A 26865-nucleotide genomic window follows, 5' to 3' on the forward strand; every position below is an offset into this window, starting at 1 on the left:
CATCATTGATATTTGCAAAGTAGTATGTGCATTTCTCAAAACAATTCATACAGACAGCACCACACAATGGATTACCTACAAAAGCCTGTAACTTACTCAAAATCTTTAGTTCATCTGTCAAAAGTAAGTAATTATGTCAATGAACATATCAGCAGTGTTGGGGGTAACGCATTACAAGTAACGCGAGTTATGTAATCAGATTACTTTTTTGAGCTATTTCAGAGAACTGGTTTATCATTAGCTGATCTACATTCTCTTCATTAGTGAAAGTCAAGATTCACCTGCAAAATTCATGGCAAATTTACAAAAAGTTTAATAGAAATGTGTAGAAAATATATGTTATGACAACTAGATCAACCATTTTGCATTTAATGACTAATACGATGAACTAATGACTAGATGTTTTGGGGGGTTAGACTATTGCACAGAGAACTATATAGTACATTTTGAGCAACATGACATTAGCAACTGATAAACCGCAAACAAATGTACATAATCAGTTGCATGAATGTACCAAAGCAATCGCAACTTGTTCAAACGAATAAGAAACTGCTTTTATGATGTACACAATTGACTAGATGATGTGGAGATTTAACGAGTAGTTTTGAGAATTTAATTTCTGATCTGAGAAATGCACCAAAGTGACTGAGAAAAACTGTAATTTAAAAAACTTGGAATAATGAAAACATGGTGCACAAAAGTCGTACAGGCTACTTTTATTGTATTTTTGGAGTCTAATGGCCCCAGTTATTACAAAAATGAAGCCTGGACATTTTGTCAAATAACTTTTTTTGTGTTCCATTGAAATAAGGTTATACAGTGTCAAGTAAACATAAATGTGACCCTGGACCACAAAACCAGTCTTAAGTCGCTGGGGTATATTTGTAGCAATAGCCAAAAATACATTGTATGGGTCAAAATTATAGATTTTTCTTTTATGCCAAAAATCATTAGGATATTAGGTAAAGATCATGTTCCATGAAGATATTTTGTAAATGTCCTACCGTAAATATATCAAAACTTAATTTTTGATTAGTAATATGCATTGCTAAAGACTTCATTTGGACAACTTTAAAGGTGATTTTCTCAATATTTTGATTTTTTTGCACTCTCAGATTTCAGATATTCAAATAGTTGTATCTCGGCCAAATATTGTCCTATCCTAACAAACCATACATCAATGGAAAGCTTATTTCTTCAGCTTTCACCTTTTTGATGTATAAATCTCAATTTTGAAAAATTAACACTTAAAACTGGTTTTGTGGTCCATGGTCACAAATGTGTAGGTACTGACATAGGGTAACATGCTTTGCTCAAGGGCAAAATGATGATAGCTGTTGGAATGTGAAAGTGGGACGTGATTTTAAGATTAAATACTTTTAGGCCACATGATACTTAAACCACAACCTCACCACTGATATGTTTTGTGAAATCAACAAGAGATCAGGTTCTATTGAAAAGCAAGTGGATGATTAAAGCAGATAAACAGAACACAACAGAAGGTGTCACTAGCAGAAAAGACAATGCCAACACCCAACTGTGTCTCATATTTTTTTATATTTTATGCCATATGTAATCAGTCCAAAACATGCCCTTAAAAGAGAAGCACGTCATGTATGCACAACTAGCATCACCAAAAAGAATTGAAAAAAAAAAATAATGTTGTCAAACAGGTTTTCTGACCAGTCCACCCATCAAACACACAGATACTTCTACCCCAAAATACATACCTTATAATTTTAATAAAAATAATATCAATAAGCATATAAGATTCAATGTTAAAATATTAAAATTTTGAGTGATGAAATCACCAACAATGAGTCCACCATCAACTGCACCATATTAGCATTCAGAACCAATGAAACAACAATATTGTATGCTGATGGGTTGTCAGCTTGAGATTTCAAGCTGTTGCAGCTGATAGACATTTTTCAGAATTACAAAGGTGAGTGGGAGGTCTTAAGAGAGTTTTTTATCAGAGACGGATATCTTCATCATGCTGTTGCCCAGTGCATGCTGAAAACACCCTCTACATAACACTTCATTCCCTTCACCCGGCCCCTGCATAACACCTGCACACAGCCATGTAGCTACTTATTTGCGATTCAACAGTCACTGCCTTTGATATTACCTCACAAAGTGAATTTAAAAGCCATTGATTTTTCTCCTTCTTCCCTAGCAGCCTGTGATTCAGCTGTCAGCATCTAAGCTGCACAGTCGTTGGACTTAAAATGCTTTCTCTGCCTCCTCCAAACACAAACTCACATACATGCACGCACAAGTAATGCACATAAACATACGTACATACACAAAAAATCAATAATGCTTTACCTGACACTATCTGTTGCAGGAATACTCGTTTCTGTCATATGCACTGAGGCATAGTGTTATGCATTTCGTGTTTGGTTACTGCAATTTGTGACAGATGAATGAATACTCCCAGGGCTCAAGATGCCATTTACATTAACAGTCAATCTAATAAAAATGAATAAAGCAACGCAGTTAGATTGCATGCACTGTAAAAAAAAAAAAAACATTGTTTTTAAAACAATTTGTTGAGTCAGCTTAAAAAAGTTACCCCACTGCCTTAAAATGTTTTGTTATCTTATTTTTTTCGGTGTAATGCAGTTGTTTCAAAATGCGTTTTTGAGTTAAAACGGTTTTACTAGTTCATTCAACTTTCAACTTAGCTGAGGGCCAATAAACTTAATTTTTCTAGTTGTCTGGACAATTTATATATTAAGTAATATGTACAAAAAAATTAATTGAAATTGCAAAATCTGAAAATTATTTTTTTACAATGTGTAGCTGCATATATTTCAGCTATACGGAGAAATAAAAAAATAAAAGCAATTTTAAAAGAAGAGTCCTTAAAAAATTAACATCTTTGAGGAATTAAAGAGCAATTAAGACAATACCAATATGTATTTTATTGTCATGATCACCAGCTGGAGTGCCCTGGACATCCCCCAGAGGGCACTCCTCCCCACTCCATCCTGGACTCCATTTCCCACAATTCTTTGCCCGGTCTCATCTGCTATTTGCCCCTCTGCCTTGTTTGTTGTCATGGCTCCCCTTGTTAGTTAGTGTTTAATGAGCTCCTCCCCCTTGTTTCCTTGTTATCCTGTTTGTCTCACATTATTTATACAATGTATTTCCCTGTGTCCTTGCAAAGTCTTGTATGTGTTACTACTGCATTTCTGAGTGCTCTTTTGTTTATTTGTTCCATGGGCTTGACCTCTGCCTGTTCTCTGTATTACCCCGTTTCCCAGACTTTCCTGCCTGGTGTTTTGTGTTAGACTGTTTACCCTGTGTTTATGTTCTCTTGTCTGTTTATTAGACTACGGCTTTGGATTACCCCTTATTAAATACTGCATTTGGATCCTCAACCTGTAGTCTCGGGGCAGTTTGTAACAGAAGACTTCGGCAAAAGATCCAGCAGTTTGCCTCTTGCGCCTTCGTCAAGGTAACCGGGCCATTGAAGATTATGTTCAGGAATTTGTTGAGCTGGCTCATCTGACTGGGGCTATCAAAACCACTCAGCTCGCTCATGCCGCAGCACGACCCTAGCTGAACTCTGGAGTATTATATCAATTTCAATGTTGCATTGGAGCTGAGCAGTTCAACATTCACTGTGGGAGTCACTGAGGAGGATCCCGTCATGGCCGCCACTCCAGAGACTCGTCCTGTCATGGCCGCCATTCCAGAGTCTCGTCACGACATGGTCACCATGGCTGCTCTGTTACTCCTCCTGAGCCCGCTCCAGTCCATGAATTGGCTTCAGAGCTCACTCAAGCCCCAGAGCTCAGTCCAGTGTTGGCGTCAACCTGTGAGTTCTCTGCCTGTTCTGTCTCAACCACAGAGGTCATTCTAGAACTGCCTGTCTGCTTCGATACAACCACAGAGGTTGTTTATGAATTTTTTTGCCAGCCCTGAGTTCAACCTGGAACACTCTGTTATCCCTGTCACAGCCACGGAGGCCATCTCTGAGCTCTCTGCCTGTCCTGTCATGGCCAAGGAGGCCGTCTCTGAACTCTCAGCCTGTCCTGTCACAGGCAAGGTGGCCGTCCCTGAATCCCTTGTCTGCCCTATCACGGCCATGGAGGCCATCCCTGAGCTCTCCGCCTGTCCTGTCACGGCCAAGGAGGCCATCTCTGAGCTCTTCACCGGTCCTGTCATGGCCAAGGAAGCCATCCCTGAATCCCTCGTCTGCCCTGTCACAGCCAAGGAGGCGGTCCCTGAATCAGTTGTCTGCCCTGTCACGGCCAAGGAGGCATTCTCTGAACTCTCAGCCTGTCCTTTCACGGCCAAGGAGGCCGTCCCTGAATTCCTTGTCTACCCTGTCATGGCCAAGGAGGCTGTCTCTGAGCTCCTCGCCTGCCCTGTCATGGCCAAGATGCCATCACTGAACTGTCTGCCTGTTCTATTATGGCCACAGAGGCCGTTGTTAACCTCTCTGTGCTCTCTTTATCAGCTCTGCCTGCTCCACCCTGGTGGTCTTCATCTCCGCCTGCTCCGCCCTGGTAGTCGTCAGTTCCGACTTGGTGGTCTTCAGCTCCGCCTGCTCTGCCCTGGTGGTCTACAGCTCAGCCTGCTCTGCCCTGGTGGTTGTCAGCTGCGCCTGCTCTGTCCCGGTGGTCGTCAGCTCTGCCCGCTCCGCCCACTCCACCATGGTGGTCTTCTGCTCTGCCCTGGTGGTCTTCAGCTCCGCCTGCTCTACCCTGGTTGTCTTCAGCTCTGCCTGCTCCGCCATGTTGGTCTTCAGCTCTGCCTGCTCCGCCCTGGTGGTATTCAGCTCTGCCTGCTCCACCCTGGTGGTCTTCAGCTCAGCCTGCTCCACCCTGGTGGTCTTCAGCCCTGCCCAGGTGGTCTTCAGCTCCGCCCGCTCCACCCTGGTGGTCGTCAGCTCTGCCCGCTCCGCCCTGTTGGTCGTCAGCTCTGCCCTGGTGCTTTTTGGTTCCTCCCTGGCTTTCTGCTCTGCCGGCTCCTCCCTAGTTTTCTGCTCTGCCGGCTCCTCCCTGGCTCCCTGCTCTGCCGGCTCCACCCTGGCTTTCTGCTCTGCCGGCTCCACCCTAGCTTTCTGCTCTGCCCTGGCTGCCTGTTCCGCCGCCTCTGCCCTGGCTTCCCGTCCACTCCATGGACCTGGCCCTCCGACCCGCCCCCTGATCCGCCTCCACTCCACCTCATTCCTGGTCTTCTCTGATCTTGTTAGGAGAGTCTGGAAGCCGTTCCTTAGGAGGGGCCTATGTCACGATCACCAGCTGGATTGCCCTGGACATCCACCAGAGGGCACTCCTCCCCACTCCATCCTGGACTCAATTTCTCACAATTCTTTGCCCTGTCTTATCTGCCGTTGCCTTAATAAATTCTGCCCTAATAAATACTGCATTTGGATCCTCAACCTGCAGTCTTGGAGCAGTTTGTAACAATTATACCAATTCACAGATGTAATGGACATTCTGACTCTATTGTCACCTTAGTGCTGCTCACACTGCCTTTTAGCTTACTTTTAAGCAGCAATGTCACTTTTACAGTATGCTAATAACATTTTTATAAAACGTCTTGCTTGAGAGTGTCATGCATTTGCCTTACTTTCTGGACAATCCACTTATAGTCACTATACAGCCTGTTTCATCTACACTGGTATTTGAAGCATAAGAGTATTTCTAGACTGAGACAAATCTCCCTCACAAGCTCAAAATTAACACTGCAGTCTACTACCATTGTTCAAGCCTCATCTAAATTAAATCAGGGCAGCTAGGTGGTGGGAGACACAAGCAAGATGTAAAGTGCAATGTCACCAAAGAGAGAACAAATGTTGTCAGACAAGAATATACTGGAAAGATTTGAGAAAAAAGGAATCTAGTGGTGTCTAAAAGTGAGTGATTAACAATTTTAAATGTAGAAACCCATTTGAAATAGGCAAAGAATGAAGTTGTTATACGGCTAACATTATCATGACACTTTAACTGAGCATTATTTGACAAACAAATAATTGTGAATTTAACTGTTTGTTTTGTTCTTGTCAATTACAGTTTATGTTTATTACACATTAACCTTAAGAAGAATCATAAAATAAAATGTATTATTTCCTTAAAGCCTTTGTAATCAAATATTGCATTGCACCAGGGTAAAATATGAAAAATATTTCATATATTTAAAATGATTTAAATTGTCGTCTCAACCTTTAATCTTCAGATTCTCTGCCTCTGAAATGACTTGCACTTTCGGCTGATATCACAATTCCCTCATACTCCAACTGGCTCCATTCTGATTTGTAACATCCCTTTTTAACGATCCAATCAATTCCTGAAGAACAAAAATCAAGTTTCATAAAGCATTTTTTTTCTTGAGTATTCTGATTCTGATTAGAAAAGTGAAACGGACTGCAAACAGCCCATGATGCATTGTACAGGGTGCTTGAAACTGCTCCTTTGGAGTGCCCACATTAACACACTACTGAACCATAAATAAAGGCATTTAAACACATTTCTATAATTTACTTCAAGGTATATTCCACCCAAAAATGAAAAAATTTTACGCTTGTTGTCGTTCCAAGCCTATATGACATTCTTCCTTCTGTGGCTCATAAAATATTTGAAGAATGTTGGTAACCAAATAGTTTCTGTTTCCACTGACTTTCATTATTATATATTGTGACGGATCGGCTGCCTCCCCCCTAATTATCATCACCCCGTCCCTTAATCGCTGCCCTTCACAGGCTCCCGACAGGAGTGGGTGTGTGAGAGAGGAGGAGTGCAGAAACAGCGAGGTCTGGCAGTAGCCCCTCACTGCGGAACACAAGATCCAGGGGGCGTGGTTGGATCCACATTTTTGGGTGGAGATTGGTAGGTTTAGGGGTGGAGATGGGTGGGTTTAGGGATTAGGGGGTGGAGACGGGTAGGTTTAGGTATATGTCAGGTGGGAAGAGTTGGATCTGCATCCAACCATGCCCCCTGGACTTGTGTTCTGCAGTGAGGACCATCTCAGGTCTGGCGGCGTGTGATGAGGCACACCTGAAGTGAATGGAGCCTTGTCACCGCCGCTATTAAAAGCCGAGTGCGCCTCTCCTCGAGAGACCGGTCTCTTCCCCCTGTGCATGCACGCTGGTGTCCTCGTGGGTCCAGGAGGGGAGCGTAGAGGGACTCCCACGCCGCCAGAGACGCGAGCTGTCAGACCTGCTGCCTGGAGTGGAACCATTTTACACATTTTATGTTTTATTTTCTGTTAAATAAAAGCCTGTCTGAGGCAGTGGCGGCTGGTGCTAAAAAAATTTGGAGGGGCGCAAACAAACAGAATCACACTGTTATTGCAGGCAGCCGGACTGAATGCAATTGTTAAATAACCATTAAAAAAGTGACATAATAATGTATCATTACTGCTTATATAAAAAATGGAAGTGGAAAATTCAACTTTTAAAGCATGAAATAAGATACCACGAATCTATCTTCTAATTGGCTGATTTTCTTATGTTAATGTGGGTGTATTATCAGTAAAGTAATCATTAAACGTGTAATCATTCAAAAAAATACAAATGAAAATATCAGCCATTTATATTAATGTGATTCAAAGATGAAGGCCATAATACTAATGTTGTCCACAGGAGGGAGCCACAGGATATCAAATCCTTTAAGATCTCAGTTTAAAGACTGTGAAAATTGTTCAATAAATTGACTTGTAGTAAAAAATTGCATATAACTCTATTATATTTTCATAAAGTTTAATAAAGCCCAATATAATAAGTATGCAAAAACTGCAATTTCCTAAATACTTATAGACCTTTATTTTAATGGTATTGACAACATATTTGTCAAGTTGTCAGACATGACTAAATGTATGTCCAATTGAAGAAGGGACACTATATTATTTATCTATTTTAATATTGTGCATATAATAATACTACCATAAAGTCATATTTTACTCAAAAAGAGACATGTCCATTGGATAACTATATAATCTACACAAGCCATTGTGTTTGGACCGCGATGATCGCCTCAAGTTAAACTGCATTGTGTCGTTGTCCACAATGCTTCGGTTACAGAACTTTGAAATAACAAATAGGGAAAACAATAAAAGGCATGACCGCATCCAGCTAGCCAAGTCCGCCCAAGCTCCATGATCCGTATTTATTTATTTATTTTCTTCATTTGAATGTCCTGTGAAAGGATTTTTTGTAAAATGCTCTGCGCCCTGAGGACAATCTAAAACAAGCCAATTAGAGCTCAGCCTCAAGTCACATGTGTTTCAAAAGTTTACGGACCTAAAGACACCCATTTGTCCGGCGCCCCGCATACACAAAACAAACTAAATAGAGTTTTGATTTTTTTTTTTTTTTTTTTATAGGTGCTAACATGACTACCAGTCAAATAGTATGACTAAATAATGCAATTTCTTGATTATTTTGCAATATATATTTAACTTATATTTAACATGTTGAAGTAGGCTTCTTCCCAGGCTAACTTGGAGGGGGCGGAGCCCCAGCGCCCCCTATTGACCAGCCGCCACTGCTCCGAGGCCTGACGCCACACCCACTGTGTCTGTCGCTTGCTCCTTATATATACACACAATAAAAGTCAATGGGAACTGAATCTATTACCAACATTCTTCAAATATTTCCACTGAAGAACATCATACAGGTTTGGAACGACATGAAGATGAGTAAATGGTGAAAGACTTTTCATTTTTGGGTGGACTATCCCTTTAAAATTTTCCTATTCCTGATAGTATTAGTATTAAAAGTGCTCAATTATCTATATTACACAAATCAGCCAATTGTAATGCTTTATCGCTATGGGTGAAAGTCAGATCATACAGAACAAAACACGCAGTCACAAATCACACACACAGTGTCACTGTGGTTAACTGTGTTAAAGCTGAGGCAAGAGAGTTTGCATTATTTAAGCGACATGGAGAAACTTGTCAAAATCCATGTAGAAAGAGGGCAGCAACTGCCATGATGAGCTGTGCTTGGGGATCTAGCCTTCTCTCCAGAAGTAAGGAGCAGGAAAGCACTTGTGCTCCACATGTTGCATGCAGCAAAGCCTGAGGGAGCAGCAGAGATATCATAAGCCGAGTTGTGGTGTCTGCTGCACTGCAATGAATATGGAATCACTATAAACAGCACCCAGGTAACCGAGCGAGAGAACACAGCATGAGAGATGGAGTGTGAGGGACTTTTGTTAAAATGATCGTTGTGGATAGAATGGTGTAGAAATCTACCTTTCTCGTTCTGTGTCTTAAACTTTGCTGTTGCCATGACAACCAATATGTATTTTTCTATATTTTCCTCATGACAAAAATTCCGCATGTGATGCACTGTTTTCTGCAATAGTGATTACTCTGCAAATGTATTTATGTCCCTTCTGCTCATCAAACAGTTCTGTGTAAACATACCTTTCGTGTATATATATATATATGTGTGCCCAGGGATCAAAATTAACTCTCACCATGTGCCAAATGTAAGAAAAATCTGACTTTGGCAAGTAAATTAATTAATTTTCTTGGCATTTGACTGGTAGCTTTATTAGGAGCTGTAACAAAATGATGTTATGTTTTGATGCCAAGAATGATAGTTAAACTCTAGCTGATTTCTACTTGATGTAAGTGACATTGTGAATGAATCAAATGAAACACATACAAGCACTCTACTAAAGTGACTTATCATCAAGTGTGATCTTTCCGGACACAGATATTCTGTTTGACCATAAAAAAATAAGCTCATTAAGTGACTGTCTTGTCCTGCACATCTTCTAACAAGTACGTTTTTTTTTTTTACTGAACTGCATGTTGTAATGCATTAGTGACATTACTTGCATTAAGCCACCAAAATGACTATTTTTATTATGAGAGACAGAATTTCACATAGAGAGTAGAGACTGGCCAATATTTGATGCTGTGAGTGACACGATGACCTTCACTGTTTGCCATACATATGCATAGAAAAAACAACTAATTCCATAATTTTAAAATTCCGCAGTCTTCTAAATCCACTATTTATTGGCAGATGTCAAGAAGTTAATTTTGGACACAGTATATGTCGCTTCATACCCCACTTTTCGCATACAAGCAGTGACACTTTGTTTCTAATGTAAATTCAAACTTAATTTCCATTTGATGTTTTATCACTAATATGCTTTTAACAAGAAAACAATACTATAATATTTATATAATTTTTTTTTATATTAACATACTGCTATTTATTAAAATCAAGTCACATCAAAAGTTAATCAAGCTTATGCCTTTTTAATTCACTGCCTTCAAAATAAACATTCACAGCCTCCTTCAGTGAAAACATTTCTGCACAAAATTAACTCTGCCTATGCTGAATCATCTAACACTAATCATCTAGTTAGAGCAAAACTTTAAAAAAAAATGCAAGAAAACATTGTTTCAATCAAGCAAAAAGCAAGTCCTCTCTCTCATTCTCTCTCACATACACACACTTTGGAGCTAGTACCATAAAATAGATCTTAGCTAAGGTTTCCATGGCAACATTAACATTTCCGCCCCGAAACTAAGACAGCTCTATAGCTATACAGAGGCTGGGAGAGAGAGAGAGAATGGAAAGAAAGAAAAACTCTCCCTCCATTCCTGCAGACAGAACAACAAGGGGGAAGTCAATCGTCTTGCTAGGCCTCATCTGTCTGCCTGTATGGAATGAGATTTATGTGAATTAATATGTAAAGTTTGCAGACACACTTTGACAGAGATTGCATACAAGCAGTCAAGATAAAATACAACACAGTCATTTAAATACATCAATGATTTGATTTAATTTAATGCATTTCTCATTTTTTGAGTTGATTAATCTAGACGTATTACTTTGTTTCTGTGTAGTTTTAATTACTGTAAACACATCTTGCACTTACAATGGGAAGAATCAAAAACAACTTCAATATAAACGGCATGTCAGGTGATTGGTTATGATGTCACTTTATTACATCCACAGTGTAAAGCTGGATGGGATTTTCATAACATTATCATATATCATTGTCACCTCACTTTGCCTGTGCCTCAGCCATTAAACTATATTTTGTAAAGCAAAATGTGTTTCAGAACTGTTTTTCTTTGAGGACTACATCACCAAAGCAACAAATACATTTTTATAGAATTACAAGAAAGCTTTTTTTTTGCTCAAACAGATTTAGGTCCCTGTGATGGTCCTCCACAAGCAAATCTACATTAAACGTTTGGTTAGTAAACTCTTAAAAATAAAGGTGCTTCACGATGCCATAGAAGAACCTTTTTGTCTAAATGGTTCCATAAAGAACCTTTAACATCTGAAGAACCTTTCTGTTTTACAAAAGGCTCTTTGCTTGAAGAACCTTTTGAAGCACCTTTATTTTTAAGAGTGTAGGACAACTAAATGAAGCGAATATAAAGCTCTCTTGAGAAAAGCCACAGATACTCTTGTACCCTCCTCAACAGTACTATAAATAACAATAATAATAAAAAATGCATTAGTCTACATCTGTCCCATAGAGAGACAGGAAGTGCTGGCTAATTCCAGAGACCTAAATTGCAGTTTCTCAGCCTGCTCTCTGGGGGCAGCATGACAAGCCAATTAAAGCACAGGAAACCCACCAAGATAAACATTCAGACCAGAATTATCACAACAATGAAGATTTCCTTGCTCAGCACAGAGGAGAAATGTAATTGGCTGTACAACAGGCCAGGATGCGAGGCAAATGCTAGAAGTTGATAGACTATTTCAGCTGCTATATCATAAGAACCATAGACAACATGCAGGAAATGATGGGCCTGCTTGTGCAGCATCATACTGCATTTACAGCTCAGCAGTTTCCATGCTGTATTTCTTGACTGCATGAATGTCAGAAGGTCACTGACTCCCGCTTGGCTTTGCTGTCCACCTATAACCACCAAACAGTGCAGGAATTAGATCAGGGCACAGTCAGTCCCGTTTGTAATTCCTTTCTTCTGATGTGTGTGTGTGTGTGTGTGTGTGTGTGTGTGTGTGTGGATTAGAGACTTAATGCAGAGCAAGGCCACAGTACCTCCCCAGGACACTACAATGTCACATCTTGAAAGATGGTGTAATTTGGTGGGAATGGATGGTTGAATAACTTGACAAGGAAGGACAAGAAACTGAATCGGTGTATGTTTCGATCTTATGCATTTGGGAAATGTGTCTTTGCAGCAATGCAACTAATAACTAGGGCTGTAACAAATCATCACGCTGCCACCTATAACTGCAACAGGTGTGTTCAAACCATTGATTCAGTTGGTAAACCAACTCATTGCAATGGCCACTACTGAAAAAATGCATTTAAATGTGCATTCAGAATTGTCCTATTTGCAGTCAGTGACATATCTTTTATTCTATAGGGTTACCTGGGTAAAGCGAGTGATATTTGGCTGGTCATGTAATCTTAATATGTCTGCCCCATAAAGTGGCCCACTGTATGTAAAATAAATCAGCTTTTATTAAAGCTATCTCATGTGACTGTATTTGAATTTGAACATATGCATGAATTTTTTCACATCTACTATTAACTTTTTAAAAGCAGAAAAAATGACTTTAAACTTTATCATTATCTGTAAAATACAGACAGTGCAATTTTACTGGTAACATAAAGGTATCAAGATATTATTGAAGTGGCTTAGAGGTAACCCAAATATAACTAAAAGAAGACTAAAAGAAGATTTATTTAGATGTTATTATATATTGATTGGTATTTTTCCCCATCTCAGGTCATACTGTTTTATTAAATTATATGCTGTGTTCTAAGTAGCCTATTATGTTTAGTATAAAATTATTTTCCTTTCAAGTTACTTTTGGTGCAATAAATAGTCTGAAAAAGTCTGTCCATCTCTTATCCCTGTTGAAAAACATACCTAACCAGCATATGCTGTTTTTTTTTTCAAACCAGCTTATAACCAACTAAGGACCAGTTTTAACCAGCTCAAGCCAGCTGCCATGCTTCAAAACATACCTAACCAGCATATGCTGTTTTTTTTTTCAACAGGACTGTCTTGCTTGAAATACATTAGGGGATGTCTTTTAAGAATCATATAAAATAATTGTGAATCAACCCTAATAACTACATATATAAAAAATGAACAGATCCATTAAAACATATGTAAAATATGAGATATTGAGAATAGGATTCTGAGATCTCTCCTGTTCCAAAAACTTTGTAGCACAGGCTAAGTTCAATTGTGATGATGATATAATGATGTTATGCGTGCTAGAAATGTCTTTGTTAGGGATTGCCTTCAGTGTTTCTCTTTTTTATTTTAATTACTGTATTTTATTCTTATTCAAAACTGACAACAAATTCAAACATCTAGTGGCATCTAGTGATATTCAGATTGTACTGTTTATCATATTTTGCAGTCCTGAAGCATCAGTAATTTTTCCCACAATATCTTGAGAACTGGATTTACTCTGAGCAGAATTCAGTTGGATTGCATATCCTATTCCTTCAGCATTATGGCCTGTCTGAAGTGTTTTCTCAAGCATATGTCGGTCAAATGAAAAGGACTATGGACTATGCTAAGGAACTGCACATAAAGTACAAATATAATTTGACATAAAATGGCAAATCAGCTGAAGAGGAACACCTGTAATTGCATGTTCACACACTACACTAATGGAGGAGGCTGTCCTAAGAATAATTTTCTAAATAGCTTCAGGAGCTTTTGGAATTGTCTTTTGATTGCTTTTTCAATCACTTGCTCTTCTTCATGCTGTATGTGAATGCAGCTGACAGACATGATGTGCTGACCTCTGCTAAGGTCATGAAGTTTGTTAAGGGCGTCCCATTGCATGCGTCCCGTCTTGAGTCTCTCATCAGAGGGGTCAGTCCTATTAGTACAGACAATGCACCCTGACCCTCCGGGCATAAGCCGTCAGACAAGAGAAACACAACCCAACAAGACAGAACTGCTCAGCAACACACACATCCTGACCTCCAGTGCCCTGCCCTACGGGAGTGTTATTAAAGCCCGAAGGGAAGTGTTTTTGTCAATGTGTGTGTGTGTGTGTGTGTGTGTGTGTGTTCCCATGACAAGTCAACCACACAAACAAACATGTCAAAGATGGATATGCTGACAACAATAGAACTGAGCTTTAAACATACTAGTGGAATATATGCGGGAGAACAGGAATATTTGTTCATCAAGTCTGTTCTTCTACACACCCAGGTGCAGAGTCATTCTGTCTGTATTCCAGGAAAATATGACGGTATAAACCTCAGCAGACATGACTTGAGGGTGAAAGACCCTTCTGTTAGAAGCCCTAAATCTTTTACTGAGTCAGCTCTTGGGTCAATGAAGCGACACTTATTTTCTGTCCTATCAAATAATTTATTTAAAAAGCCCATTGAAATGCAGTTTACACATATACAGTGACTTGAATACATATATTCTATGATAAGTATGTTTTTATTTCTGTAATCAAATGAATTTATTTATTTTGCTGGGTTTTTTTTTTTTTTTTACCCCAATAAAGTCACAAATATAGGAGTAAAACAACTGTATTGATATCATAATAAATAAAAAAAGCCCCATTAAAAGAGAAATTCTTGACAAAAATAATTTATTCTTATTTTTTAGAACACGTATATATATTTAATAAATGTTTCATTGCTCCTTTATTTTTGCATAGCTTTTGTCCAAATCAAAGTCATGTGGTGCAACTATGCAGAAACATGCTGGGGGAAAAAAACACATAAAAAAAGGAAAAGATATAATAGAGAGAACCCCTGCAGACCCTCAGGACTGTGTCAAGGTCAATAAGTCTTTTAAAATATCAGATGATTTGACCTTTGCATTGCGAGGCAAGGTTAGTTCAGTTTGTAAAATGTCATGTGATGCAACTCCCCAAAAACATATTTATGAATACATATTATTCACTCCGATTACAATGCAACGTACATACCTTGAGAAATATATTTAACCCTTTCACACATAAGTTTTAAATATTCTAGCTGACCCCTCGGCGTGAGTTTTTTTAAGGTACCACCGTATTATTTCCATGGGGACGCATCATGCTTGCCACGTGACCAATGTTGGAGAGTAACTAGTTACATGTAACTGAGTTACTTAAATTAATTACAAAATAAATTTAACTGTAATCTGTTACAGTTACTGAGAAAAAATGTGTAATTAAATGACAGTTACTTATGAAAATGTAAATTATTACAAAGGGTGTTATATCTGAATATTTTCACACACACACACACTATCTTTTTTTTTTTTTTTTGCTATCTTAGTGAGGACATTGCATAGACTTCCATTGATTATTTTCTATCAGCTAACCCAACCCCTATACTTAAACCTACCCCTCAAATAAAGTTGTGCAAAACACTAGATTTAAATAAAAACATATTTTGGCTGATTTATACGCCTTTAAACTAGAGAGGGCCAGTCAAATGTCCGCACTAGTGGGTTATCATGATTTTTCACTATATAAGTGAGGACATTTGGTCCTCACAAGTATAGTTAAACCAGTACACACACACACACTCATATGCATACAGATTTAATTGATTTTCCAAAATGCATTGATTGCTCTAAAATATGAGACACCAATGTTTCAGGAGTTTAGGAAACATGCTTATTCGATAACTTTTATTTTCTATTTGGGTTTATGCATATACTTTATTTTTTAAGATTAACTGTTTTTTTCCAAGGCATTGTTAGATGCCAATGTTTCCTGACATATTTGCTACGCAAAGATTTGATTTCAAAAACCGTATCATAGCTATTCAACTATATTTTATGATTTTAAATCTGTATTTAACCTCAGAATGATCTCAAAGTAAAAAGAGGTACTAAAATCTGATTTTGTGGTGGGTGTGCTTTAAAATTAAAATCTTATAATTAAAATATTCTTATAATTTTTATAATTTTATAATCTTAATTCAAGTGGATTTTGGAGGATTTTGACAGTAATCAGTGTTGAGTACTATACTGTAAGGTTAACCCTGCCTGGTTCAGTTGAAAACATTCATTAGAAATTCATATGCATACAGATTTAATTGATTTTCCAAAATGCATTGATTGCTCTAAAATATGAGACACCAATGTTTCAGGAGTTTAGGACGCAGAATATGACACGTGCCTATTCGATAACTCTTTTATTTCTTTTTTGGATTTATGTTTATGCTTTATTTTTTAAGATTATTTTTTTCCAACGCAGTGTTTCCTGTCATAGCTATACAAAGATCTGATTTCAAAAACAGTATATTAGCTATTAAACTATTTTATGTTGTGATTTTAAATCTGTTTTAACCTCAGAATGATCTCAAAGTAAAAAGAGGTACTAAAATCTGATTTTGTGGTGGGTGTGCTTTAAAATTAAAATCTTATAATTAAAATATTCTTATAATTTTTATAATTTTATAATCTTAATTCAAGTGGATTTTGGAGGATTTTGACAGTAATCAGTGTTGAGTACTATACTGTAAGGTTAACCCTGCCTGGTTCAGTTGAAAACATTCATTAGAAATTTAGAAAAGTAATGAAAAAGTAATCAAATGTAATCAGTTACATTACTTTAATAAAGTAACTGAAATAGTTGCTGAAATAGTGTTGCATTATACTTAAATAAGGCAACTTGTAATCTGTAACCTATTCCAAAGTAACCATCCCAACACTGCATGTGACATACTGTAGCCACAATAGCACTGTATGACAGTATTGCTAGTTTTGCTAGTACTTATAGGGATGCGACAATACAGGTAGCCCACGGTTCAATACATACCTTGTTTACAATTTTTTTTTTTTTTTTAGATAGATAGATAGAAATGTTTTGAATGATGAAACATGAAGACAATAAACACTTGACTGTGACAATGTGTAGTTTTTATCTCTGTTCTTCAAGCCATCTCGGGTGTTTTCATAGTAATTAATGTAGTAATTAGTAATTATGTATATTTATAATCCATTGCTAATCAACATAGCCTTTTTTTGCAGTATGGAATATATTTTCTGCCTTATTCAGTGATTAGAAGCCACATCCGATCACAAAAGGAAGTTTTTTTCAAACATTCGACTGATGATGTGGAGTACGTTATAATGTTCTCTTTTGTTGGATAAGATGGGAGGCATTTTCTCATCTCAGCGTGTAGGCTCACGGGCACACACAAACAGAGCTAATTCAGAGAGAAATAAAACGCACAAAAATTATTTAAATGCAAAACCAAAAAAATTATTACAAAAACTCACAAGCTCGTATTGAACCGTGGATGTTTTATAGAATGGTTCAATTTTATATTGAGAATTGTGGCATGCTTAGTACTTATTTGTATTTAAATGTCTGAAACCTAAAATAAACATTATGTGGTTGAAAACACTGCATAGTTGTGATATACAGTATATGACAGGCACGGAGCTCAGCGCCAGGCAAAGCATGAAAGCACATTTGAATCTGGCAGTTATGTGACGTCGCTGTACATTCTAAAATCCCATATTTTACCGTACTCCCAGGGACACATGTGGGACCGTACTGCTCAAGATGTGTACACTCACATGCATTCAGTTAAAATTTGTAAAAATCACATTTTACTTGATGTTTGCACTACATGATTCATTAAACAGTTTTTTTATACATCATTGACCCTCTTACTGAACTTTTTCTTAGCTGAGGGACTCATTGAATGAAACCACTGGACACTATCCAAACCAAACTCTCTATATACACTGGTGCTAGCAAGCCCTGTGATCCTAAAAACCTAGTTTGCACCCCTCTGAGCATGAACATGTACCTCTATGTCATTAAGATGTTAAACATTGCTCTACACAGAACAAGGAGTAATGCTAATTTTTCAGTGGCATCACATCACCTGTGCTTGGGGCCAAACAATGCACTTGACACTAACAACAGTTTAGAGGACACTTCAGCAACAATAAGAAATAACAGAAATAAAATCACTAATTTTAAAGTTACATAAGGGTAACTAGCTTGTGTTTTTCTGCCCAACTGATTTTAACACATGCAACACTGTCTGTTGTTTATACTCCTTGGGTGTACAGAGAGAAGACGAGAGGATTATGGAGTGAAAAATCTGTTATGACAACTCAGTTTCTAATCTATAGTGCTGTTTATTTTCCCATCATGCACTAAGCCCCAATGTATGTGTGGGTATGGTGATCAAGCCAAGTCCAGCTACACTTCTGTGTCATACTACACACATCACGCACGGCAGCTAATTAATGCCCTGAGTGGAGAGATGCTGATTGCTTTCGGTTGGACTAATGCCACATTATTCTGGCTCTCCACACTGCCTTGATATTTACAGAGAGTCAGTGTTATGGGAATGAGTGCTGTTACACTGATCTATCAATATGGCAAAATGTCTTTTGTAGTCATGGCTGATTGATATTAGGAAATCTAGTTTAATATCCATTTATTGTGGCATTGAGTCTGATATTTATGAAGGTGATGTGGGTGAAGGGTTTTATTGATTTATTACGCTCTTGCAGACAAGCAAGCGCACACATGCAGACCTACACAAATAGCATGCATTGCGAACTGTACAGTCCACTGATCTCACAAGAATTGCATTTTTTTTTCTGTCTCTGACATGCGTGTGATTCTATAAGTTGTTCTACAGAGAAGTGAAGGAGGCTGTCACAAATGGAGGGATATGCTTCCACCTTTTAGAAGAAGAGGCAAATGGAAGGAACAAAGAAAAGAGTAAGACAGATTGAGAGAAAGATGCCATAAAGTATGAGAAAGAAGCCAACTTTTAGTTTGGTATCCATTTTACAAATACCTAGACTGCAGCACAGCAGATTGTTTTCAGAAAATATCCTCTGAAGCTGAAGCAGATTCAGCTTTTGGATGCAATGAATCATTAACAACAACTTTTAGGCCCAGAGAAATTTAAAAGAGCTTAAGATGGGCAACAGTCATTACTACACAGCCAGCACCAAATGTTTTAAAAATGTTCAGCACAGCAAATAACAAGTGCTGTGAAGTATTGGTGCAATCCAGTATGAACTACAGCAGAAAATGAAGAGACAGAGCTAGCGTAACACCTCTCCACAGGCTATGCAACATTAACCTGTAAACGAGTGCTTAATAGCCTGGGTTATCATGAATATGAGTGCCTGCGTGTATATGTGCAAAAGTACTGTATGACTCAGCAAGCAGGATCCCATAATGTTTAAGGACTATCCTCATTTACACGGAATATCATTTCAGATTTCAAAAACAAACATAAAGGTTTAGTAAAGACTACTCAATACCACTTCTTACTTTCAGTGCAATGGGACAGTCAATCCACTCCCTTAACATTGCTAACAAAATCTCATGAGATATGTATCAAAGAGCATTTGTGTGAATAAGTATACTATATATAACATATAAAAATGAAAGAAATTCACTATTTTTTTTCTCTAATATGTGAGATGGTGATTAACTGCATAGTGCACATTTAGAGTCCATTATAAACCATAAAAGATAAGTCAAAGAATAATATATGCGATAGATAGATAGATAGACAGACAAGACAGACAGATAGTCACAACCCATTTTACATCTATAATATGATGCATTTCCAAAAGATCATGATATTTACTAATAAAATGTAGAGCAGAACTTGATTTTATCTAGCTAGAATTTACTAGATGTGGGTTTAACAAATATAAGCCTGTTCCAAAGTATGAGTATTAGACTATTGTTTAAAATTATCCAATAGTCTGTGCTGACTAAGTGAGTGCTTAATAGCCTGGGTTATCATGAATATGAGTGCCTGCGTGTATATGTGCAAAAGTACTGTATGACTCAGCAAGCAGGATCCCATAATGTTTAAGGACTATCCTCATTTACACGGAATATCATTTCAGATTTCAAAAACAAACATAAAGGTTTAGTAAAGACTACTCAATACCACTTCTTACTTTCAGTGCAATGGGACAGTCAATCCACTCCCTTAACATTGCTAACAAAATCTCATGAGATATGTATCAAAGAGCATTTGTGTGAATAAGTATACTATATATAACATATAAAAATGAAAGAAATTCACTATTTTTTTTCTCTAATATGTGAGATGGTGATTAACTGCATAGTGCACATTTAGAGTCCATTATAAACCATAAAAGATAAGTCAAAGAATAATATATGCGATAGATAGATAGATAGACAGACAAGACAGACAGATAGTCACAACCCATTTTACATCTATAATATGATGCATTTCCAAAAGATCATGATATTTACTAATAAAATGTAGAGCAGAACTTGATTTTATCTAGCTAGAATTTACTAGATGTGGGTTTAACAAATATAAGCCTGTTCCAAAGTATGAGTATTAGACTATTGTTTAAAATTATCCAATAGTCTGTGCTGACTAAGTGACATCAGAAAAGGAAAGTCATTTCAAAGCAAGCTATAAAGTTGTTACATTTTGATTATAAAATGTGGTGAGATTATGAAGACTTTTTTTAATAACAAGCACTAATGAATTGTTCATAATAAGACCACATTAAGTAAACACTGTTTAAGTGAAAAGATTTCCATGACCTCTGTTGAACTATATCATAAAGACAGTAATAATATGCTTAAAATCTTTTCTTTTTTTTTTTGCTTAAAGACAGAGCACGTTGCCTGTAATTTCATGTCATTACTGTATATAACTCTTTATCAGTAGTGCATCTACTGTAAGAGGATCGCTTCTGAAAAGGGACACTGTACATAGTGTGCATAGTTTATAGCGGTGACAGCATTAACAGCTGATAAATGGCAGTTGTCAGTTACTTTTTCATCAACTTACACAATTTTCTTGTAACAAGCCCACAAGGCACCAGATTGACACGACACAGAAGGCACTTATGATAATCTAATATTGAGTGTGCATATTTTATACAAGTACACATTGGCCAAGTAATCGTGTTGTGAGAGATGAGCAGGCTGAGGGAGGCCATAGTTATCTCCCTGTAGCGCGTGCTGAGAGTATGTCTTATTAATGACACAATATCGGTTTACTGGAGATTAAATGGTAATTATCTGGTCTACAAAAAACGGTGACAGCTATTATGACATCAGAAAATGAAGCTCGGAGTCGGAACACTTAATGAGCAATGAGGATTTTTGGATTCCAAGGGAACACAGCACAGTTAGTCTTCTCTTTGACAATTAAGCCCCTTGTTGCTAAGCAATTCAAGACATTGTTGATATATTATTAAACGAGAGAAAACGTGCCTGCTGAAATCACGTGGAACACCTGTTCCTAGTCATAACAGACAACTAGTAGGGCCAGGCATATGCGTAAACATCTGAATGCCGCTTAAAACTGAGCGTGAATAATGACAACATGATTGCTGTGACTAAACTAAATCTTAACGCCGAAATAGCTTACCTGGGTTCCACAAAGCACTGCGCTTGCTCAGTGGTCATCGTGCATTCCAATCGGACGAGAATTCGCTGTGCATGAAGTCTACCAAGTTCATGTTCCCTTCAGTGCTGTCTGTACATTTCCGCCAGCATTTTTATAAAGGGATGCATTGTCATTTGGTAAAGGGATGAAGACAAATAGTTGCATGAAGCATTCCCTTGAAATATACTCCCATGACAGCAACTTGAAGATAGTGGCCAAACTGATCATTCAAGCCATGGTGTCGTTGACTCTGTTGTACAAGGTGTTTACTTTGTGAGACAATGTGAACCGGTTATTTTGGCCTCAGTATACCATAATGTGACTGTGATTCTTAGAAAGAATGAATCCTCGCATCGCATGATGGATGAATTATGGTGTTTCAAATATTGTGCTAATGAACAAAAACTAACATGACTGATTTGTTTTTCAATACTCAAAAAAGGGACTGACTATAAATGACTTTTCAGTCACCGTGGACAATGCACAAATAACTACACAGGGTGTGTGCTAAAAGGGGTTTTAACCAGAGTGTAGAACATACTGAATACTGCCATGCGGACACATGTTTGCCATAATGAGATTTAAGATAACATTGCCTTAAGTTACGCAACATGCTGCTTTCCAATTAATCATAATAATTCAAATATATTAAAATAATTCATTACTATTAGCTGAATTGGTTTTCATCAGAGAAGACTGCAGCGTCTTTTTGCTAGTATTTCGAATTAATTAATAATCATGTCAACAAGTCATGTTGATTATCGAGTCGTTTTTCAATGTCCTCCCTCTCTACCTCAGCGTTACACGTTTCTTTCCTCTGCATTAAACTGGGAGACTATAACATAATTGATGATAGTGCAAACGATTTAAACGTTATTGCATAATAGCATTAGATAAGAACTCGCCTGTTTTCCTACAATTACTAACAAATGTAACTCATAAAGTGCCTATGCAAGTTCCTTTTTGTTGCCTTTATTAATGAACCGGTGGAACGATAGAGACACCTCTCCACGTCACGTAAAGCTGGTGGTTTTTGCGTTGCCTGTCACGTGATTACAGGGTATGTTTCTCTACAAAAGTAGCCACATCGCAAAAATGTTTCAGCTCAGGTCCAGAACCTAATGAGTGCATGTATGTATGCGTGAGCGTCTCCTTGTGTTTTCCGCACGCGCATACTGTATGTCTTCAAGTTGTGCATGTGTGCTGTTAACTGATTCATTTGTGCAGTCACCTTTATGGAAATTATCGTTCTTCCATAATCACACATCTGTCTGTAGGGTTCGGGAATGTGAACTGTTTTTTCCGCCTATGTCAGTACCGTTCCCTCTGCTCGGGCTCTGCGTGGCAGCCCCGCACAGAGATTCTGTCACGCCCTCCTCCATCTCCATGTACTCTGCTGCTTTGTCACCCAAAGACGACCCCGATGGGGACCCTCTGAATTTTCTCAAGAAATCCGGAAAGTACGGACAGACCGGTGGGGGTTGTTCCACAACGGGCGCCTGGTCCTCATTATCAGTTTCCCGGTGGTAGAAGTAGTTGAAGTTGGACACGATGACAGGGACTGGAAGCGCAATGGTCAGGACACCGGCGATGGCGCACAGCGAGCCCACGATTTTACCCCCGACCGTGATGGGCTTCATGTCCCCGTAGCCCACTGTGGTCATGGTCACTACAGCCCACCAGAAGGCGTCTGGGATGCTGGTGAACTGTGATGAGGGCTCGTCCGCCTCTGCGAAGAACACCGCGCTGGAGAACAGGATGACACCGATGACAAGGAAGAAGATGAGCAGCGCCAGTTCTCGCATGCTCGCGCGCAAAGTGTGCCCGAGGATCTGAAGACCTTTCGAGTGTCGAGACAGTTTGAAGATCCTGAACACGCGGACGAGTCGTATTATTCTCAGGATCGCGAAACTCATTGCCTGTTGCCCGTTGTCTTGCTGCTGAGCGAGGTCTGTGCCGAAAGTTATGAAATAAGGCAAAATAGAGACAATGTCTATGGAGTTCATAACGTTTTTAAAGAAATCAGCTTTACTGGGGCTCGCGAAGAAGCGCACGATGATCTCAAACGAGAACCAAATGATGCACACCGTCTCAACGATGAAAAAGGGGTCGTTGAATGGCGTAAATCCATTGTCTGCCTGTGTGGAGTTTTTACCTGGACTGAGGAATTCTTTGTCGTCCCTGAATTCTGGCAATGTTTCCAAACAAAAAATGACGATGGATATGACGATGACCAACACTGACACGACCGCGATCCCTCTGGCTGGACTTGAACTCTCCGGGTACTCGAACAGCAGCCAGATCTGACGTTTGAACTCGTCCTCGGGCAGCGGCTTCTCTTCCTCCTTCACGAAGCCCTCATCCTCGCGAAACTTGAGCATTGCCTCTTCCCCGAGTTCATAGAACTTGACCTCCTCGGAAAAGATGTCAAACGGCACATTGACGGGTCTCTTTAAACGCCCCCCTGACTGATAGAAATATAGAATGGCGTCGAAGCTTGGTCGATTCCTGTCAAAGAAGTATTCGTTACGCAGAGGATCGAAGTACCTGATTCTTTTCTCAGGGTCTCCCAGGAGAGTGTCCGGGAACTGCGCGAGAGTCTTCAGCTGAGTTTCAAACTTTAAGCCCGACACGTTGATGACAACTCTTTCGCAGCAGCCGTACTCATTGTAAACATTTTCGTACCCTGACTGAGGACGCCTGTCCGTTAACGAGACCGTCTCCTCTTCATCACCCATGTTATAGACAAAACTCCACCTCTTGCTTCCCCTGTCCTCCTCTTCCTCCTCGCCCTCCGCCTCCTCCTCCTCGATCATGATGTCCTCCTCGGATCCTAGGAGCGCCAACTCTGAGTGGCGTAGATCCCCGCCGAGTGCCGCGCGGTTCCGTCTCCAGCGCGCGACGCCTCTTTGCTTTTTTCGCTCTCTGGGAAGTTGCTGTGGTGGCTCGTGGTGTTGCTGCTGCTGCTGCTGTTGCGGCTGTTGGGAGGAGGAGGAGGAGGAGGAGGAGAAGGAGGGGCGCGAGGCGGTCCCGGCGCTACTGTTGTTGGCATTCGTTGAAGAGGCGGTGTGACTCTGATGCGGGTGGTTGTGGGAATGGCCACTGGACCCACCTACCTCTCCGACCGTTCCGGCTTCGGCTGCCGCCGCCGCCGCTGCGCGAGACTGTCTCTCCCGCTCGCGCTCTCTCTCCCGGGAGCGAGCCTGTGCATATCCATAGGGCAGGTGGGTGTTGCAGCCCCCGCTGTCCGCGCCCACCATAGCAAACTCCATCTTCTCAAACTACGAAGCGTTCAGAATGATGGAAAATGGGCTGAAGAGGCTGAGCAAAAGACGGGCTCAGCAAGTTCATAAATGCACTTGACTGGAACTGTAGGTCCGCTGCCTTTGGAAGTGCTTTAAGGCCTTTCAGTGCACCTTTACTTATTGTAATTGGACTTTACACCTGTAGCGAAGCGACGTGCCTCTGGTGACATCATCATCATAATCATCATTATGAGAAAATGTGTCCAACAGTTCTAGAATCCATGTGCGTTTAGCGCGCGCCTGCGTAATCCAAAAGGAAACTTAATGCATGAGGAGAGAGCGGCTCCTTTCCGTTATCTGAGGTGCTCGGTCGCCGTAGAGACCTTATTCGCCTATGAAATCACTGGTTCCCATCTTCGCTGTGAGGGAGGGGTGGGGTGTAGGTTTGTTCCGTCCTCTGCCCCTTCAGTGGCTATGAATGAATCACTGAATCCGCTTGACACCAGCAACAGCTGCAAAGAAAAGAAAAACGTGTTGTAGAATGCAAACTGCTCATCATAATGTAGACTGTGATGGATATGTATACCGACATGAGCAGAGCATTTGAAAAAAGTAATCAGTAACAAAGACATAAGTCATATTCTCGCTACATATCGATAATAATGATAATAATAATAATAATAATACTATGGCACATCCTTATTGTTACAGGCCAGCCAAGCAAGGAAACAGGAAACAGCGCGTGATATTACTGATCCAAAATCCCTTGACAATTAATTATAAAAAGTCGTCGCACGCAATTTATCAGCCCTCTCATGCACTCCACCTTCCATTATTCGAGCCACTTACGTAGGACATTATATGAGGATGTCTTCTCAGCTTCCACCCTTAATATGACAAGCTAGAGATGGCTGAGGATGTAAATCCCAGGTTTGTCAAAAATTTCCCTCTCGCTCAGAGAATCCAGATATTCCTCGATCGACGCAGAACATGACACCTTAACAGTAAGGTGTGATCGCATTCGAGGGATGACCGTTTTGGCCACGGCTCGCCGTTGGGTTTTTATTCAACGGGATCTCTCATCACCTGCCCATCTCCCCCTCCCCAAAAAACATGCACCGCTGCATTAAGCCTGGGCTCACACTCACCAAAAAGCAGGTGCTGCTACCGAGAGCATGCTGCGAGGTTCCATAAATCACACGAGCGGCGTCAGAATCGAGATGTATCAAAGTTTTAGGATGCCATGTGAAAAAGCCTTAGGTAAGTATGCGCAGCGCGCATCTGTCTGCCGCTCAGTCTCGCCCGTTGACCATTGTGTTCGTGTTATTGGGGAGCTGCGCTCCGCCGCGAGAGGCACGTTTGCGCAACGCGGAAAGACCTCGATTGCACCCTAGTGGTCGTGGCAGGCCACTGCGCGCGCACCGGTGTGCTGCAGTTCTCAAACTTCGACAACCCCTTATGCATCTGTTGACATTCAATTCATCGCAACTGCCTTCCCGAGGGACTGCTGCAGAGCACGAGCTGCACACACTAAGCAGCCTGTGTGTGGCTCTGTCAAAAAGCCACATACACTTTCTGTCACGGCCTGTTTGTGTATAGTCATCGTTTGGAAAAAGATAAGAATGTAAACACAACATAAAAAAGATGAATGTGATTGTGTGTGAGAGCTCTGCACTTCACTCTTCACTGATCCATTAAACAAGCAAGCGTTTATACAAAGAGCATAAATAAAAGATTCACCTCTTTTAGCTCAGTATAGAGGGTTTGAAACTGGGGCCCGGGACCCCGAAGAGAAGAAAAGGCTTCTGCTGTAGGATCTGCTGAAAACTTGAGGAGAAAAAGAAAGATTTTACAACCTTTTACTTTGAGATGTCAAAGTTTAAATGTTGAAATAATTAAATATGTAAAATAAAACCCACATTTTAAATTGATTTGACATGAATGTTTATACATTTAACGTGTTATAAAATATGCTGTTATCTTTTTGGAAATTATTGTATCATATTTTCCAAATAATATTTTATATCAGTTTATTTTGGCTTTTGAACAATGGTAATATAGGGGCCAATTATTTAATTTTGGAAGCGTACTCGGTTACTTACGTAGCCTCGGTTCCCTGAGATACGGGAATGAGTACTGCATCTGCTTAAGACGCTATGGGAAAAAGCCTTTTTTCTCCTGAACTGACGTCTTTTTTAAATCACGCAGTGAAACTGCACGGCCATTGGTTCGTGCAGTATATATAAAAAACGAGCCAATGGCTCGGCAGC

The 26865-nt window shown here is 39.6% G+C and overlaps 1 protein-coding gene across 4 annotated transcripts in view; it reads right to left on the reverse strand.

The window, feature by feature from the left end:
* The window catches only part of LOC107700459 (potassium voltage-gated channel subfamily A member 1-like), a 64295-nt gene extending 38390 nt beyond the window's left edge, over positions 1-25905 (reverse strand). Inside the window, exons 1-2 of one of the 4 annotated variants that reach the window (XR_001635549.1) lie at positions 25744-25905; positions 21333-25107 (exon numbers count right to left, since the gene is read on the reverse strand). Coding sequence is in view for 2 of the 4 variants with exons in the window: in XM_016502111.1 (XP_016357597.1) it covers positions 22610-24622 (2013 nt within the window). In the remaining 2 variants the exon portion in view is untranslated. Of the gene's footprint in view, positions 1-21236; positions 25108-25444; positions 25543-25743 lie in introns of those variants that run through there. The other 3 variants (XR_001635550.1, XM_016502111.1, XM_016502110.1) reach the window with 3 other exon arrangements.
* Positions 25906-26865: the final 960 nt, after the last annotated feature.

The sequence above is a fragment of the Sinocyclocheilus anshuiensis genome, unplaced genomic scaffold (assembly GCF_001515605.1).
Source record: "Sinocyclocheilus anshuiensis isolate Anshui unplaced genomic scaffold, SAMN03320099.WGS_v1.1 scaffold154, whole genome shotgun sequence".
In the NCBI taxonomy this organism is placed as follows: Eukaryota; Metazoa; Chordata; class Actinopteri; order Cypriniformes; family Cyprinidae; genus Sinocyclocheilus; species Sinocyclocheilus anshuiensis.